Raw genomic sequence first — 17,323 nt, 5'->3', positions numbered from 1 at the left:
TTTTTATATCTCTTTTTTTCCCTTATTTTAATTTTCTTCCCTAAAAAAAAGGTTATTTTTTGTGACACTTTAAAAGAAAATTTCCATATAACAATCATATACTCCATATATCTATTGTTTGCTACATGTTTTATCCCCCAAAAATAAATCTAAATATCTAATTTATGTTATCAAAAAATCATTTCATCGTAAAAAAAAAATTAGTATATCCTGGGAAGGGGTATCTTATGCAACATAGTATTGACTTGCAGAATATCTTTATTTGAAACATGAGTTAAAATTCGATTCAAAACTAATAAGTTATAAGTAATCAAGTAAAAAACTGAAGAAAAATGAAGACTTTTTTTAAATAAATTATTTTTTGGAAAAATGAATCATAACCCTTCTTATCCCCATTTTGCAGCCAAAATTATCAAATCCAAAATTTCAATATTTTCCCAATATAATTTTAAAAAAAATCACAGTTGCGTATATAAATTAATTGCACGAATCTTTTTAAAATTTTGGGAAATGCCGAAAAAAATCCCTCCCCCCTTTTTTACCCCTTTTAATCGCTGCTTTCTTCTTTCATCTTCACCCGAAAAAAAATCTCCCAAAACCTAGCAATGGGTGCAAAATCCTTTTTTTTTTTCTCCCCCCCTCTTCCCTCTCTCTTCCTCGCCCCCTTGGGTGGGGCCACATGCGATCATCCCTACGACGAGGAGCAGCTGAATGCGATGTACGAGTCCCTGGAACGTCAAGCACGGCCCCAAATCTACAATCCCTAGGCGGAAAGGGGAAAGGGCCCCAATTTTTTTAAAGGGGGGTGGAGGCATCCAGGAGCGAACGCCGTGGAAAGACCTTCAAGCCGGGCTCTCGCTTCGGATCTGACCAATCAGGAGTACCGGATGATGCATCTGGGACGAAGCCGCGTTCGGGGCTGCGGCTCGGCGCGACGAAAGCGATCAGCCCCCTTGAGAAAGGCGATTCCTTGCCGGAATCCAAATTTCCGGAGAACCAAGGGCGCGGGGGCCCGGTGAAGGGTCCCGGGCAACCTGGTAATTGATTTTTCATTCCTCTTCAAATTCTAATGTTTTCATCTTAATTGAAGTGATAATTTATCTATCCAGTTATTAATTTTTACTGTGTGCTATCAAATTATCAAATTTTAGGATCTAAATACAAGTAAATTATTCTAATTGTTTTGATCCGTAGGGCTTCCAGAATTTTTACAGCAGTTTTTATGTGTTTTCACAAATTTATATCCCCAAAATCAAGGTGTTTTGATGAGGAGAAAATTGGGGTTCATAGATGAAACTATTGGTAGTTTAGGTTTGGTGGTATAAAAAATAGGAATTGGTTTGTCTTCTACTCGATTCTTTTTATTTTCTTATTTGAAATGATTATGGATAAGAAGAGACTGTGCTGTTGTTTTTGTCGTCTATTGGTTTGTAGACAAATGAACATGACCTTTTAATTTGGTGGACCTCTTCCAAAGGGCAATTCAACGAATAAATATCTTACAGCGAAAAAGGAGCCTCCTTTTTTGTTGTTTAGTTTTCATGTGTGCCATTGGCTCTTTGATGTATTGAACTCTGATCATTTGTCTTTTCAACATTAAATATATACCTATATGAATGAAATTGCTTACGAATTAAAACACCACAATGCAATAAGAGATACATGTTAACTTGTTTACATACTTACAGTTGGCATCATTTTACAAGTTAGCGTATAAAGGGTGTTTCTTGCTATGTTTTAAAATACAACGAATTTATGTGATCAAATTTTGTACAACCAAAAACTAGTTTATTTGACAAAAAATTAGGTTTATTTATGCATTTAATTAAAATATTTGGATGCATATATAGTACTACATGGATAGAGCATAATATTGTGGTCATATAAATGTTGATTTGTTTTATTTAGAAAAATAAAGATGAATTTTCTTGTGCGAGACATGTTAGTTTGGGTTGAAGTGACTTGTTGTCATTTTAATATATATAATCAAAATCTTGATACTGATGCATCCCGTAAACTGTTGGAATTTTATAGGTAGTTGCTGGGCCTTCTCTACTATTGCTGCTGTGGAAGGTATCAATCAGATCAAAACTGGATCTTTGGTCTCTTTTCCGAGCAAGAGCTTGTGGATTGTGATACGTCCTATAACCAAGGGTGCAATGGTGGTCTTATGGATTATGCATTGAGTTTATCATCAAAAATGGTGGCATCGACTCTGATGAGGATTATCCTTACACGGGAAGGGATGGCAAATGTGATACTTACAGGGTTAGTTTTAAGTATAAATGTTGATTTTTTTGGCAGTTTGTTTGAGGTAATGTAGGTCTCTAGTTCGTCTTTCACTGCAACTAAAGACACACGACATCCTGGTAATTGATTTGCAGAAAAAGCCAAAGTTGTATCCATTGATGGTTATGAAGACGTACCCGTAAATGATGAGAAGGCGCTGCAGAAGGCGGTTGCGAACCAACCAATTAGCGTTGCCATTGAAGCTGGTGGAAGGGACTTCCAGCTCTATCAATCAGTAAGTTCTGTCTTCAGTAGCACGTTAATACGTCTTATCCATTAGCTGGGCATTGTATAGTAGTTCAATTAGTCTTTGTGGTTTCAGTACATGATCACTTACTTCACCTTCTGAACCTCATCAGGGTATATTCACCGGAAAGTGTGGGACGAACTTGGACCATGGTGTGGTTGCTGTTGGATACGGCACTGAAAACGGTAAGGATTATTGGATCGTAAGGAACTCATGGGGTTCAAGCTGGGGAGAGGAGGGTATCTTAGGATGGAGCGCAACATTGCAGACAAGACTGGTCTTTGTGGAATCGCTATAGAGCCCTCGTACCCTACCAAGACAGGCGAAAACCCCCTAACCGGGTCCATCTCCCCATCCCCCACCCCAAAACCCTCAGTCTGTGACGAGTACTATGAATGCCCTGAGAGCACAACCTGCTCTGCATCTTTCGTACGGAAAGTACTGCTTCGCATGGGGATGCTGCCCTCTCGAGGGTGCCACTTGCTGCGAGGACCACTACAGTTGCTGCCCCCATGACTACCCTGTGTGCAACGTCCGCGCTGGTACCTGCTCAATGGTGAGCTGCATTCCGTCCCTGTTTTGCTCTTTTCCCCCTAATTCTTGTTTGCTTAGTTAGTTGCTCATGTAAATTAACGAAATGTGCAGAGCCAGGAAAACCCGCTCAGCGTGCAGGCGATGAAACGCATTCTCGCCAAACCCATCTCCTTCAGTAGACAAGGCCTCAAGAGTGATCTTTGAGATATTTGGGGATTGAAAGAAGGCAAAGCTCCTCGTTTTGAAATCAGAAGCTATGGGAGCTCTGGTTTGTATATTATTTCTCCATTTGCTGCAAATTTGAATCTCAAGAAACAATGCAGAGGTTCTTGTGTATAGTTTGGATTATTATTTATGATTAAGATGTAACAATTGGTGCTGTGATCAGGAAGTTCGGCTTCGGAGAATTATGATTGTACCTTTTCACTTTACACATTCAAGAAAAACCCTTTTCCATTTGATAAACTATCGATTTGCCTTTCCTCTGTCTTGCCTTTTACTATTATCGTTTGAATTTTGTAGATATGCAAAGTTCAGTATTTTGATGGAATTGAATCATTCGATCCCATCAGGATAAAATCAAGCTTTATAATACTTGCTGCAAGATTTGGATTTTATGGATATAAATATCAAATTTAACCATTGAGTATGTTACTTCTTGAAGCTAATTATCTTTTCCAATTTTCGACTTAGGTGATTTTGCAAACCTAGTAAGAGAATAAGCTCCTAAATCAGTTTGAATTAGTACAATTTTTTGTGCGATTAATTAGCCAACAATTATTTTTCAACCTAAATATAGCTTACTAGTTATGTTATGTCAATTCTAAGTGTAGACTATCATCACTATTCACTAGTAAAAAGTAGAAAGTCGCTAGAGAAAATACACTTTTCCTTAAAAATATCAAGAATGCAATTGTCCAAATCCGTTCAATCACGGGTCACCATAACCAAATTAATTAAAGTTGTTGCTTAAAACTAATCATATGATGTCTCCTAACATCCAAATTATACATGACACTGATGGCTGAATGTTCATAAACATTCCAAAGTGACAACTATTCCTCTCTCTCTAATAATTCTACCAAACCTTATTTGGGTTGTAAACTACATATTCTTGCAGTATGCATAGCAACTTTAATATCTTTGTCTTTGTAAATTTCCAGTTGATTAAATTGTTTCGACACAAATATATATAGAAGAATTGCATAAGCTAATACAATAACAAATAATCGCTTAGTATTATTGCTCTATATATAACAATATGAACAATTCCTTGCACACGATGGCAAAAATAAGCCTAGTACAGTAACAATATAGTGGCATTGGTATCTAACATAAAAATGGATCAAGATTCACAACATTTTTTTCTGCTCCTCTATGAAGTTCAAATCCTAAAGCCACCACCCCAGCTTCCTCTTCTCGCCCGCCTCCGGCTTCCACCTTAACAACATCAACAGCCCCAATATCACCAAAGGACACGCGCCTCCATCACCCTCTAACTTGTGAACACCATCGCTCTTTATAGCGATGCTATTGCTATTGAGCAAGACGCCGTCATGACCAAAGCCTTGAGGAGCGTAATATGGAGACGGTGCCTTTGGAAAAAATGGCCCGAGGTTGGAGGGCAGAAGGGAGGGATAGACCACAACGATGATGCTTCAGCGCTGCAGATTTGTGGGGCGTTGTTGTATCCTAAGTAGAGGGCTTAGTAGGCGAGGTTTCGTAGTTTTGCCTTTCCAAGCCTATCATCTGTTGCTTGTCATCAGTCGCCTGCATAAGTCTCGGGGCAGAGGTGTAGTCGAGTTGTGGACTGTGGTTCGGATGGTGTGGCCTCTGTATAGTGTATATGCCCGGTAGGCTCTGAAGGTAGCTGAATTTTCTCTGTATGTTTAGCACCATGTTGAGGTCTTCAACAACCTGATTAAAGTCATAAACAAAATCTTGTGTTTTACAAATGTATGATATGGTGTCAACACATTGATTGCTAACAAATACTTATACATACCTTATCAAATGAGCCTAGTTGGATTGCACCTTCTCGAACTGGTATTAGCGCGATAGTCTGTCATGTATAAGTTTTCGTTGAAAAATCTGATGCAAAGAGATAAAAAGTTTAAGAAAAAGATGCAGCTTCTGACCTCAATGCCTGAGCTGAACTGAGCCTCCCATGCTCTCGGCTTCTGTTGACGAGAGATTCAAGAAATTAAGCAGTGAAATGGAAAGATGTAAAAAGATTGCGGATGTCTCTTACCGGCTCGATGGATACGTTCCATGAGGAAATGAAGCTAGGATCAGTTTCTGCTGGGCTATCTCTAAACACCCATTTATGGCTGTTATCTGATGCAACTTTACCCACCAATCTGTAAAGGGTTGTAAGACTTGAATAACCACTGTATATCTGTGGAAAGTGTGAAGGGATCTTACCCCTCTCCAAAATTGTAGACTTCATGAGACAACTTGAAGAAGATGTCAGCTCCAAACCTTCTCCTCCCGCATCCATTTCCAGCTCGTTCGCACTCACAAAAATCACAGAACCCGTCTTCCCACACAAGAATCCTGATCAATCAAACATGGAAGAGTCAAGAAATCGATTGTTAGCCAACTTGGAAAATTTGGCTGTGAAGCAGGCAATGCATTACCAGTTCCTCTTGTTTCCCTTAGCTCGATCGAGGAGACTGCCTCCATGATCCCACCTGGACAAGATCAAAAGACATGTTCTCACAATAGCAACCACTAAAACAACTGAATCAAGAATCAAAGCAATGATGGCCATAGGAATGTCAGATGTTTCATTTTGTCCTCTATCCTGAGCAAAGAAAAGTTGCTTACTTTGGAGGTGGATAATTTCTCGGAAGGATCCTCCAAAAGACGGCGTACACCCACTTTGAAGGGGTCGGAGAGGAATCGGAACATGCACATAGGCTTCTGAGTGTATGTTGTAACAAGCAGTTGAGCATAGGAAGTCCACCTTCCATTGTTCAATTATGAGAGAGAGAAAAGGAGAGAGAACACCACAGGCTAAAGGAACAAAGACTAGTGCTTGTTGTGGCAGCAATTAAAAGGAAAAGAAATAAGAGCAGTGAAAGAGAGGTTGTGGTACCAAGCCACAAGGATTTGCAATATTTTTGCATTAGCAAATGTGCTAAAACTCCATCACATGCTGTTTTTTTCCCTTAGATATCCTCTTTATCTTGTGGTATATATACCATGTTATGTTTATTGACATTTCTAATCACAGCTTCACAAAATGATGCTGGCCTTATCAATTAATGGAACTATTTGTCTAAATATATATTTCTTGAAACATTTTGACAATGACATTTTTCTCCTAAACTAAGAAAACCTGACCAGAAATTTACTGCTTTATCATTCACCTTTAACTCTGAGGCATTTCCTCACTGTGCAAGCTAACCAGATGCTATATTCTAACACAAACGACTTCAAATTCAACGTTTTTATCCCAGATCAAACAGACTTTAATCAAGAGTGTTAATCGTCAATGTTGTTTCGGATCATGGAGCTTTAACAGAATGAAGCTATTAGAATTAGTAAGAGTATATACACCACCACTATCCACGACAACGACATCCTCTTCGAACCTGCCCCCTCACAGCACCATTGCAATCCCAGCCACAAGGGTTTAGATCAAATCTCAGATCTGGGATACAGACATAAATCTAAGGAGCACATTAGTACTATATTAGTACACTGACAGCATTATGTTATACAGTATCAATTTCCACTTTGGTTTTAAAAATTTGTTTTGTTTGTGACATTCTAAAAGCTGATGCTGTAATCTAATCTGTCTCAATTATAATGGCCACTTTAAACCTTCATCACCTAAAAAACTCTGGGATAAATATAAGGGCCAAAATATGGGGGCATATCTTGACTGCTACAATGAAGAAAAGACAACATATTGTGGACCAGAAATGAGTAAATTTTCAATCAATGCAAATTTAAGTAGATTTAATTCAACCAACTTCCATACTTCACCCCTGTGTCAAGCATTTAATATTCAGCATTAGTCCATATCAGTATTGACATACGGCACCCTAGTTGCTCAACTTCTCTTAATCACTTGGAACAGGGCAACAACTTGCGTCTTTGTCTCAACCATAGCATGATTCTTCCACCATAAGAACAAATCTCCAAATGGAAGATTGAGAAATTACAAGTTCAAATTTGTATAAATAACACAAAACTATTTTACAGAATAACAACTCAAATGTTGAACTCAACTAAATTTCAACAACCCCGGGAAGAAGATGTAGCTAGGATAGATATAACTGTGGGCGCTGTATGCGAAAGGAAGGATAGAGACACTTAAAGCCCCTAAAGCAATAATAATAGATTTTTTAATTGAACATCAAAGTGAGGCATTAGAATACAAAAAAAACGGAGTAAAAAACACAATTTGGAGAGCAAAAAATTGAGATGAGCAACATTCCAAATTCTAAAAGGGGAAGTTGGGGCCGGTCGCACGAGACCAATAAATGGTGGTCCTCCACCCAATCCTTGAGTTAGTGGTGAGAGCATCCATCAAAGGCCCCATACACCTTCTGAGTGCTGCTCTTTTGGGTACAATCCTCATCTTATTCCTAGCTGGTTTATTCCCAATCTGGATTTACATATATGGCTTCAAACAATGCCGTCACCAACAGGCTTATCACCTAAAGAGTTATCTTCATCAGCAGTTACCACCATACATCTCTTCAATTCGATGCAACACCAAAGCATACACAACAGTTCATAGAAAGAACAAATCTACCAATCAATTTTCTAAATTGAACCAATATTACCAACCCATTATTTCATCAGATATCAAAAACAAAAATGAAATTACGAATAGACTACTCATCCGGATCTCAATTTCCCACTTACCAGGACGTAGAAAAACTCAAGTGCCTTTCTGTCCAGAAGATGTTACATCATGTATCTGAGTTTAAGCTTTTACCGTGCCATTGATGTAAGTATGATTGCTCTGTAGACAGTATGGGAAGAGACTAGATTCCCAGATACATCCCTCATACATAATAGCATACATGGTATTGGTTGCATAGGCAGTAAGCATACTACTTTAGATGGCAATTAGCAAGACTAAATGTCTTTGATTACTGAAGTTTATATAATATGGAACACTCTGATATGACAAGCCAAGGTGAAATAATGCACCCAAATGGAGGCTAGTACAGAGACTTGACAAGTAGGAATAGCAAGGTAGAAGAGTGTGCCACCTTTTCTACAATGACATCAATAACATGGTCCCTTCCATCCCACCAATAATATCAACCTCCTACTACCTTCCCTTATCTTTTAGGATAGAGCATTTCAAAGAGGAATTTCTGCCAAGCTAAAGTTTATTTTCATCTGTTCCAGGAGTAAAAGCTACCGTCCATCTCTTGTGATTTATGAAAACAATATCCTAAGGGTAAGAAACACATATTCACAACCACATAATAGGAACTCACTATAAAAACTACAACTCATATATGCATTGGCATTCTTTTCAGCCAGTGACATGATTCCCCATGCATCAAGATGAAGTTTTTATGAAAGACTGCCATAAAAGGAAAAGCCAACTTAAGCTTGAAACATTTATGCCATCAAGTGGCATCAACAGCAAGTTAAAGTAAAAGCTGACAATACCAGAGAGATTAATTTTGTTTTATTTTTAGGCTGAAAGGTACTTGTCTGAAAGCCTGCACGGAGCACAGACAACTATGATGGTCAGTGGTCACAGTTATGAAGCTGACGTTTTTTTATTAGGGGGAAAGTGAGGACCACAGTTACCATGAGATGCATAAATATCTTTATAATATTCATACACTATTTCAAGACAGGACAGTGCATAGACATGTAGTTGAACAGGAAAGTTTACATAGCGCCAATCAGATAGCGAAAATGAACTTCAAGAACATTCACTAGTCACCTAAGAATTAATTGCTGATGCCAACTCATGAGTCATGAATACTAAAAGAATAAAGTACTTAAAAATCAAATTTAACTGAAAACATGTGTATCTTCAAAATTCTAATGCCCTGATCTACCTTAAGAACTATGGTCTTCTGGTGTTTGCCTCGTCAGTAGGAGCTGTCTTCTTCCCATAACGCTGAAGCAAAAGATTTAGAAATTTAACAGGGGAGGGGAACTGGAAAGTTAAACTAAAAGAACAGATTTAGTAGAAAGTTTATAACAATCTATAGACTGAGGACACACCTGCTTCCCAAATGTGAAAGGGACATATTTATATCTTGATCATATGCATGATTTGCCTCCTCATAGTTAAAAAGAACAGAACTGACCAGTAAAACATAAGAATGGGCCAAAACACGGGCACATCAAAGGCACTGAAGAATGTCAACAATAGAGCAACACAAAAAGCCTTTATAAGCGAATGCCTACAACAGAGAGAGAAGAGATCAATCTATCCATCCTGTAAATTATGATTAGAAGGGACTACGGAAAAATTCAAAAGAAAAAATATTAAAACCACGCAGTTTCCTTTAAACTATAGTGCATAGGAGATCAAATAAATACTCATAGTAAAAAATCCAAGAAGATAAGTTTAACTACGATAAAATATTATAAACTCATTTCCAATAAACTATACAGCATTGGAGATTGAACCATTTTTCCCATAGCATAGAGGACTAGCAAGATAGACTGAACAGCTTTAAACAAATCGATGATGTTTACTGGCCCAAAAAGTTTTACATCATTACATGGGTGTAAACTTGACATGAACAGTAAAACCTTGTTGGCTTTCATATAAAGTTGTACCCCCTCAAAAAATTCTTTTTTGCTTTTTAAATTTGTCAATTTTTTTACGTCTTTTTTGGGGAAAATTTTTTCCTTAAACCCTTCAATAATAGGCCCCAAAATAACTTACTTAAACCATATTTTCTCTTTTCTTCCCTACCGTTTTTAAATTTAAAAGATGTTTTCCCAAAACCTCTTTTTTTAAAAGGGGGCGGAGGGTTTCATCTTACCAATACTAAAATCGACTAAATCAAATATACCACCCCATTCATCTCACAGACACTAGAAAAAAAAAGTTTGGTATAAACATCCATCATCTTGCTTGCTCACTAGTCACTATTAAACTGCATCGAAATTGTTAACATAGCAACTGGGGCGGGGAACTATGTTTTGACCAAGAAAATCTGATAAAATAGACAACAATAAAGAATTTGGTTAATGAATAGAGATGAGACATTCTCAAAGCTGAGCACAAAGAAAAATATATTAAATCTAGTATTTTAGATTAAATTTCAAAAAAGGGGGTTTTACCAGTAGTAATGTAGTATAAGTTCAGGGTTTTTACCACACTGATTTCATGCTTTATATTTTTCCCAATTGAATTTGGCAGTGAAGATATTAAAAAGGGAATGGGGCATGGAACTGTTTTTTGACGAAGAAACCTGATGGAGAACCAAAAATTAAGCTTTTGGCTAGGCAAGTGAGTGGATAATGAAAAGGAGTCTCTTAAATTAAAATTCAAATGAACACTTGCAATTTTTATGAGGAAAATGAGCCATTAAGCCAGCAATTTAATTTTTTTGCCTACTTTCTTCTACAACAATTTCCTAGCAAGAACAGGCATTATTAGCCAGTTCCCCAGTCAGTGAGAACCCAAGAGGCATGACATTTGAATCGTGTAAATGTGCAAACCCTAAAAAAAGAGTTGTTTCAAAAAATGGCTTTCCTATAAAAAATATGAAAAGTTAAAACAAATCATAAGCACAGACACACAGGTAATGCACCATCTCTATTAAAAACTTGCCAATCTACTCTCCCTATCATTAGAAACCAGGAATCTTTATGTTACCCATTCAGAGTTCAGAAAACACGGACTACTAGTACAAAAAAGAGCAAGGCTAGGCTTGCCTAAATTCATAGTAAAAATTAAGGCGTGAGAGAAATGGGAAAAAAAACTTTAAAAAGACTAACTATGCAAAGATAACATGTTAAATAGGCAGGTACCAAGTAGTACTTTTATACTTTAAAAAAGTTTCTAATTTCAACTCCATTAGCATACATACACTCAACTAAATACCATGTCCACTTCACTTGTATGGGGTTTTCAGTTCTCCTTCAGAGACTTTCAATCTCCCAACACGAATAACTTAAAACAAAAATAACTCCCGATCCCCCTTTCAAGGAACACGTCGGAAATAAATACTTATTTTTCAACCCCCCACATAAAACGATACATATTCAAATCATCGAAATAAAATTAAAACAAACTTTGAGATCTTGCTTCTCCTTTCATTTCCCCCCCTGCTACTCCCTCCATAACCTACTAATAAAACTGAGAATCTCCGGGGTTTTTCTCTAACAGTGGTCCCCTTGCGGCTTGCAGTAATGATGAAGTTAACATTTTCACCTCTTGGATTACCCCTAGACTTGGATACATAGATCATTGACGGAATGACTCTCAATTCCTTATCCGTGTAAATGAGCCAAATCCCGATCTCAACAATATCTTTCCCAAAAGTCAAACCGGCCAATCTGAAGTTCAAACCCGGGTGAAAGCCCCTAGCCTAAAACTTTGTCAGGATACTCGGACACATCCTAGATGGAATGCCGTAAATCAATTTCCCCAACTTGTTTTATAAGGTGCCCCCGATCCCCAATATGACACCAGTAATTTCTTTGGAAAGATATCACAAACCTAAAATTTTGGTCCAGGATACACTAGATGAAATGCCATAGCTGTTAAGTCTCCCCAAAAATTGATACACTTGTTCTAATGAATCAGTGATTATAAACAATTAAGTGCAAAATAAAGAGCGAAGATAGAAGATCTCATCTTACCAGAACAAACTCGGGTGGCGGCGGAAAAAGGGCAAACCCCCAGGCGCGTGGGGGGGGCAGGGCCGTCGGTGAGCCCCTGGATCTGGGGGTCCACCTGCGGCGGAGGAATCGATCGGTTTTGCAGGATGTAGATTCAGGCCATAGGTGATGATGTAGAAACCCTGGACGAAGTAGATGGGAGCGCGAATACCCCGCGATCGCCGCCAGGAAGACCCGCGGTCAGCTCCAACGGCGTCGTTTGTCGAGGAGTGCTGGTAGCGCCGCCCACCTCGTGGCTCAGTTGCAAAAAGAGGAGCTGCTCGTGTTCTCGTCGGCAACGCCTGCTCCCCGCCGGTATTCATTTTTTTAGTTTTCTTTTTCCTATTTATTAATTTCTCTTTTATATTTGTTTCTGAAATACTTAAATAATTTTAAAACTCACGAACCAACCCCCTTGCGACTTCGCTTTTCCCAACTAATCTTATTACTTTAAATGAAGGGAATGAAAGACCGAATCTAAATTTAATACTGAGAGAAAAATAAAATCTTAAAACTCGTATCCAATTTTCACTGTATTTAATCAGATGTCTACAACTCCCAAAATAATATTTTCTCTTAAAAATACAAACTTCGAGATGGCGATATAATTTAAAAAAAATATTTTATGAAATAGTTTAAAAAAAAAATATGATTGCTGTAAAATAAAAACCCCCAGTCATCAAAAAAAAAAAAGCTTTTAATAATAAAAATGAAGTAGTTTTTTTAAGATGGATCACATCTACTAATAAAAAAAGAAAACTTTTTAAAACTAATAGAAATTGATTAATTTTGTGGCAATGAGACATCAAAATGCAAAAAAAAATCATTATTTGAGAACGGGAGGAGTATGTTACGTTTTACCCAAATAAGTTGTGTTTCTCAAACTAATCCTAGATCATCACTTGCCTATACAGATATCATCAATAATGATCTGCATCATCATTGCTCATTTCGCTATATGTGTTTCAACGCACCACTCAACAGCGTTACCAAACTGACAATTATCTGTTGTTTAAAACAGCATTGCTAAATTTGGTACAATTTCGTATCCAAATCCAAAACCAATGGCATCATGAGGTTGAATCAGTATAGTATTCATCACAAATTGAACTAACACAAGAAATCAAAGCTTCACTTTTCCCCAACAAACAAATGCTATTTCACTTCATAAATCAATCACAATTAATTACTGTAGCAAGGCAAGAATGGCACAATGAATATAACACATGAACAGATGAGTCCATTCTAATCAGCATACTTTCTCCCCAAGTTACTCCGAATCTGCTTACAAAGCCCGCCATCTCCTGATTGAGCCCGTGATGGAGCCAACTTCACCTGAGCGACCCTGACCTCCCGATGATGCCCGATTCCACATCAACCACAGCTTGATTGTTGTTATCCCCGTGCACAACTGCATCCACCAACTCGGGCTCAGTAGCATCCAAATTCACTGCAAGCGAGCCTCTGCTCGCCCTCAACAATCCGCTCCCGCAGGGTCACCCCCCGACACTTTCTCACCTTCACCTTCACCAAATTGGGACACCCTCCAGCCAATGCCTCCATGCCATGATTCGAAACAGGGCAGCTCTTGATGCAAAACTTCTTCAAGGCAATGCATTTTGCAGCAATCACGGGGATCCCCAGCATCGCCAATGGTTTCGCTGCCACACAATGCCAATCTTTCCAGATTCAAACAGTTAGCAGCCAACTTATTCAAACTCAGATCGTAGGATTCACACCAATTAAGACCAACTCTTAGATTAGGGCAATTAATAGCAATGGCAATTAAACCGTAGTCGCTTATCCCATTCGTTCGATATCCATCAATGCGGAGCTTCCTCAGCAACTCATTTCTCGGCCACAGCCATAAGCCCTATGTTGGTGCACTCAGTGGTTTTCACCAAATGCAGAATTTCGAGATTTGCAGAGTTTGAAATAGCGGAAAACCTAAATCACCGACCTGAATCCTCTCGAAATGAACTTCCACCAGCCCCAACACACCATCAGCAAGCACTCCAAGCAATTCATCCCAATCACCGGAACACCTAAACAGCTTCAAAATCTTCAAATTCTTTGCTGCGGCAATCAGCTTTCCGAAGCACTGCGCGTTGTAGAGATCCTTCAGAAGATCATCTTCAGCGTCGCCGCTGCTTTCCCCCGGGCCCAATTGACTCGGCTGCGGCTGCATTTTTAATGCCGCGCAGACGCTTCACCGACAACTCCTCGAGTAATGCACAATTCTCGAGCAAAGCGTTCACGCCTTTAACCCCAAAGCTGCAGGATCCGCACGAAAACTTGCGCAAATTCCTGCAATTCTCCGCCAAGCGGCCACCCGTCGTCGGTGAGCTCACGGCAGGTCCCGGAGCTTCACTCTGGTGAGATTCGGGCAGTTGAGCGAGATCGAAATCAAGGCGTCGTCGCCGATGCTGACGGATTGACGGTCGCATTTCAAAGTCAACTTAGTGACGGCGTCGAATCGAGAAAACAGCCTCGGAACGACGTCGGCCAGCTGCGATTGCGCGTCGAGAGCGAGGCGCTGGCGGCTCTGGCCTTCGATCGTAGCCAGCGGCGGCAGACCAAGGAGGAGCGCTTCCGATCACCGGCGGCGAGTGAGTGGAAAATTAGGGCCAAGCACTCATCTGGTAGATCCAATGTGTAATCATATCCAGAAACGTCGTCGTCAGCGTCGGAGGTGAGGCGAGAAGCGTTCCCTTCCAATACCGGCGAGATTTGAGGCCTGGGCTTGAAGCTGATTGACCCATTCTGCACAAATTTGGGGATTTTCTCTAGGTTTGAAGAATTCAGTAGAGGAAAATTTTGGATTAATAATTTTATTGGATTAGGAGAAAATTTGTTCCAAAAAAATTTGGGAAATTTTTGTTAGTTGAGTGCGGGAAACCCAAAATTATCTTGGAGGATTAGCTTCTTCAGATTGCTTTCAATTCCAATTAAGGTTATATTTTTTTTATAAAAATCATTTCACTTCGTTCAAAAAATTGCATTCAAATTTTGATTAAGAGCCCATTAGTTTAAGATAAGATTATTATTTTAAATGTATTTTGTAAAAGGATGTATGTCTATGAGCTACAAGCCTACAACTCTTCTCCCTTTTGGGAGGCTAGTCTAAGAGTGTCCATAGTGGTGTCTGGCTCTTTTATAGGGGGGCGGCCCGGCCCAGGGGGGGAAAAAAGAGAACCGGGCGCGCCAAGTAGTCGACAAAGGGGTGCGTGACTGGGGCTGCGGGGGGCCCCCGGGCCCCAAATTTTTTTTTTTTTTTTATAAATAATGTGATTTGTGCCCAATTGATAAAAAAACTACATTTTTTTTTGTTGTGGATAAATCCCTTTTGGGGGCGACCAATTTTTTGTGGTTGTGTCTGGGCTTTCCTTATTGGGGGCGTGTGGTGTCATTTGCATTTTAAAAGGGGGACATTTAGGTTCGGGGGAAAGGGGTTCTTTTTTTTGTATATTTTGCCAAACCCGACCCCGATAGTATTTGGGTTTAGATGAGCCAAGTTTAAAACTTTTAAACCAAATGAGATAACTGTACATATACAAATAAACAATTTTTATTTCCCTAATTTCATATCTGAAAATTTTGCAAATGTTTATGTGATATAACAACACACCATTAAATATTATAAAAGTTTAAAGGGGATACAATATAAATCCACAAAATCAGAAATAATGATATCTGTAATTATAGAACTATTGCAGCATAATGATAAACAAACTACTACCTACAATTATGCAAATCAACTAAAATTAATATCACACAAATCATATGTAATTATGGAAACTCACGTAATTAATATCTACACACATATAATATATAAAAGGTATCTGTGTCATGGGCTTGTCCACTGGGCACTCTAAGGGTCACCAATCGGATTTCGAATCTTTTTTCCAATCCAATCTGATACAAAAGTCCAAAAATTTAGAAATGAATCTTGTCCAATCTGAACCCAAAAATTCTAAACCGATTCAATTTGAAAAAACCAAAATCACACAAAAACTATAAAAAAAAAATCCATAACCAAAATCTGAAAATTTGAAAATCTAATACTAAAATTTAAAAAAACTAAAACCCAAATACCATTATGGTATTGCAAGTGTTCAAAGGTTTTATATTTGTTATATTTATGATTATAATATATTTTTTAAAATATAAATATATTTGGTTACTTCAAGTTTTAAAATAATTGATCCAACATTTAAATTTTTAAATAATCGATTGAACGAACTTTTAAAATTTTGGTTTTCCTCGGGCTTTTTCTCAATGGGCTCATGAGTCATGTTTTTTTGTTATCTCATTCTTTTCTTCCCAATTGATAAGCTTTGTATATAAATATTTTATTCAATTACTACACAAAAATTTCCATTCACTAAAAGTTCTATGGGATCCCAAATTTCCCCTATGTTTGTCTGTTGTGATTTGTGAATGCTCTAATGGGGTCCTATTGATATGGTGATTCAAATCATCTTCTAATGGGGTCCTATTGATAGGTGATTCAAATCATCTATTGAAAAATTTGGGAGGGATTGAGTTATTTGAGGTATGTTTTCCCAAAACCCTTTATTTGTATGTCAAGATTTTATAATTTCCAAAATCTTTGGGAATGGCATGCTCTTCAAAATTTTATCAATTTATATCATTAAGCACTACTCAACATAATAGAGACATTATTATTCTTAGAGCACAAAGGGGGAATCATGGGGGGGGTTTCCACCCCCATAAATTCTTAAAAAACCTAGGGGTTTTTTTAAAATTTACTATAATTATAATTTATATTATATATAATATTAGATATAGGTTTCAGAATTGTTCCTCTTAATTTTATATATAAAATATTATAAAAAGGTTTACCTTCCTCTTTAATTTATATATATATAATATTAGTGATAGGTTTAAAAAAATTAGATATGGGTTTTTCAGAATCTTGTTCCTCTTAATTTATATATAAAATATTAGTGATAGGTTTATTTCCTTAATTTATATATATATATATAAATATTAGTGATAGGTTTAAAAAAATTTATATCCTTCACCCGTTCCAATTTGAAATTGGTTATTTAGAATTAGGATATTTAAAAACTCAAATATAATTTAATTGATTTTTCTACATAGTTGTATTTTTTTTGGTTGCAATAATAATTAAAAGGGGGAAAAGAAATGGATTAATTAATCCCATTTGTTTTTTTAATTTTTTTAACCCCAATTCTTTTTTTGAGATTGTTAATGGTTTATACTATTTGATTTGGAGGTGAGTCCCAAGTTTTTTTAAATTATTTTTGAATGACAACTTTTTGATGTTATTTTTTACTCTTTATTCTTTTATTGTAAAGAAAAGATAACTTTATTATGTTTTGTGTAATTGTTTATTTTTTTGTGTAATGATTTATATTCTTTTACTAA

At 37.5% G+C, this 17,323-nt stretch overlaps 1 protein-coding gene and 3 pseudogenes across 1 annotated transcript; 1 reads left to right on the top strand and 3 right to left on the bottom strand.

Moving 5' to 3' along the window:
- The first annotated feature begins 1,988 nt into the window (after window positions 1-1,988).
- On the top strand, window positions 1,989-3,551 carry LOC125197971 (annotated as a pseudogene).
- A 738-nt stretch (window positions 3,552-4,289) lies between these two features.
- LOC125197970 (protein RICE SALT SENSITIVE 3-like) lies at window positions 4,290-6,269 on the bottom strand. Its single transcript, XM_048096452.1, has 7 exons — window positions 5,900-6,269; window positions 5,710-5,763; window positions 5,495-5,626; window positions 5,322-5,430; window positions 5,209-5,250; window positions 5,076-5,132; window positions 4,290-4,987 (listed from the first exon to the last, which is right to left on the bottom strand). Exons 1-7 carry the CDS (start codon window positions 6,043-6,045, stop codon window positions 4,763-4,765), a joined length of 765 nt encoding a protein of 254 aa, XP_047952409.1. The 5' UTR covers window positions 6,046-6,269; the 3' UTR covers window positions 4,290-4,762.
- Window positions 6,270-8,850: 2,581 nt separating this feature from the next.
- On the bottom strand, window positions 8,851-12,106 carry LOC125197969 (annotated as a pseudogene).
- Window positions 12,107-13,239: 1,133 nt separating this feature from the next.
- LOC125197968 lies at window positions 13,240-14,671 on the bottom strand (annotated as a pseudogene).
- Window positions 14,672-17,323: the final 2,652 nt, after the last annotated feature.

The sequence above is a fragment of the Salvia hispanica genome, unplaced genomic scaffold (genome assembly GCF_023119035.1).
Source record: "Salvia hispanica cultivar TCC Black 2014 unplaced genomic scaffold, UniMelb_Shisp_WGS_1.0 HiC_scaffold_1130, whole genome shotgun sequence".
Taxonomy (NCBI): Eukaryota; Viridiplantae; Streptophyta; class Magnoliopsida; order Lamiales; family Lamiaceae; genus Salvia; species Salvia hispanica.
The sequence above is the reverse complement of the archived record's forward strand: the minus strand, read 5'-3'. Positions and strand labels throughout refer to the sequence as shown.

Bases quoted from the DNA above. Each gene is read 5' to 3' on its own strand.
- LOC125197970 (XM_048096452.1), bottom strand. From the start codon at position 6,045: ATGGAAGGTGGACTTCCTATGCTCAACTGCTTGTTACAACATACACTC. The intron at 5,764-5,899 runs GTAAGCAACTTT...GATCTTGTCCAG, and splicing joins AGAAATTATCCACCTCCAAA to GTGGGATCATGGAGGCAGTC. The intron at 5,431-5,494 runs GTAAGATCCCTT...AACCCTTTACAG, and splicing joins GTCTACAATTTTGGAGAGGG to ATTGGTGGGTAAAGTTGCAT.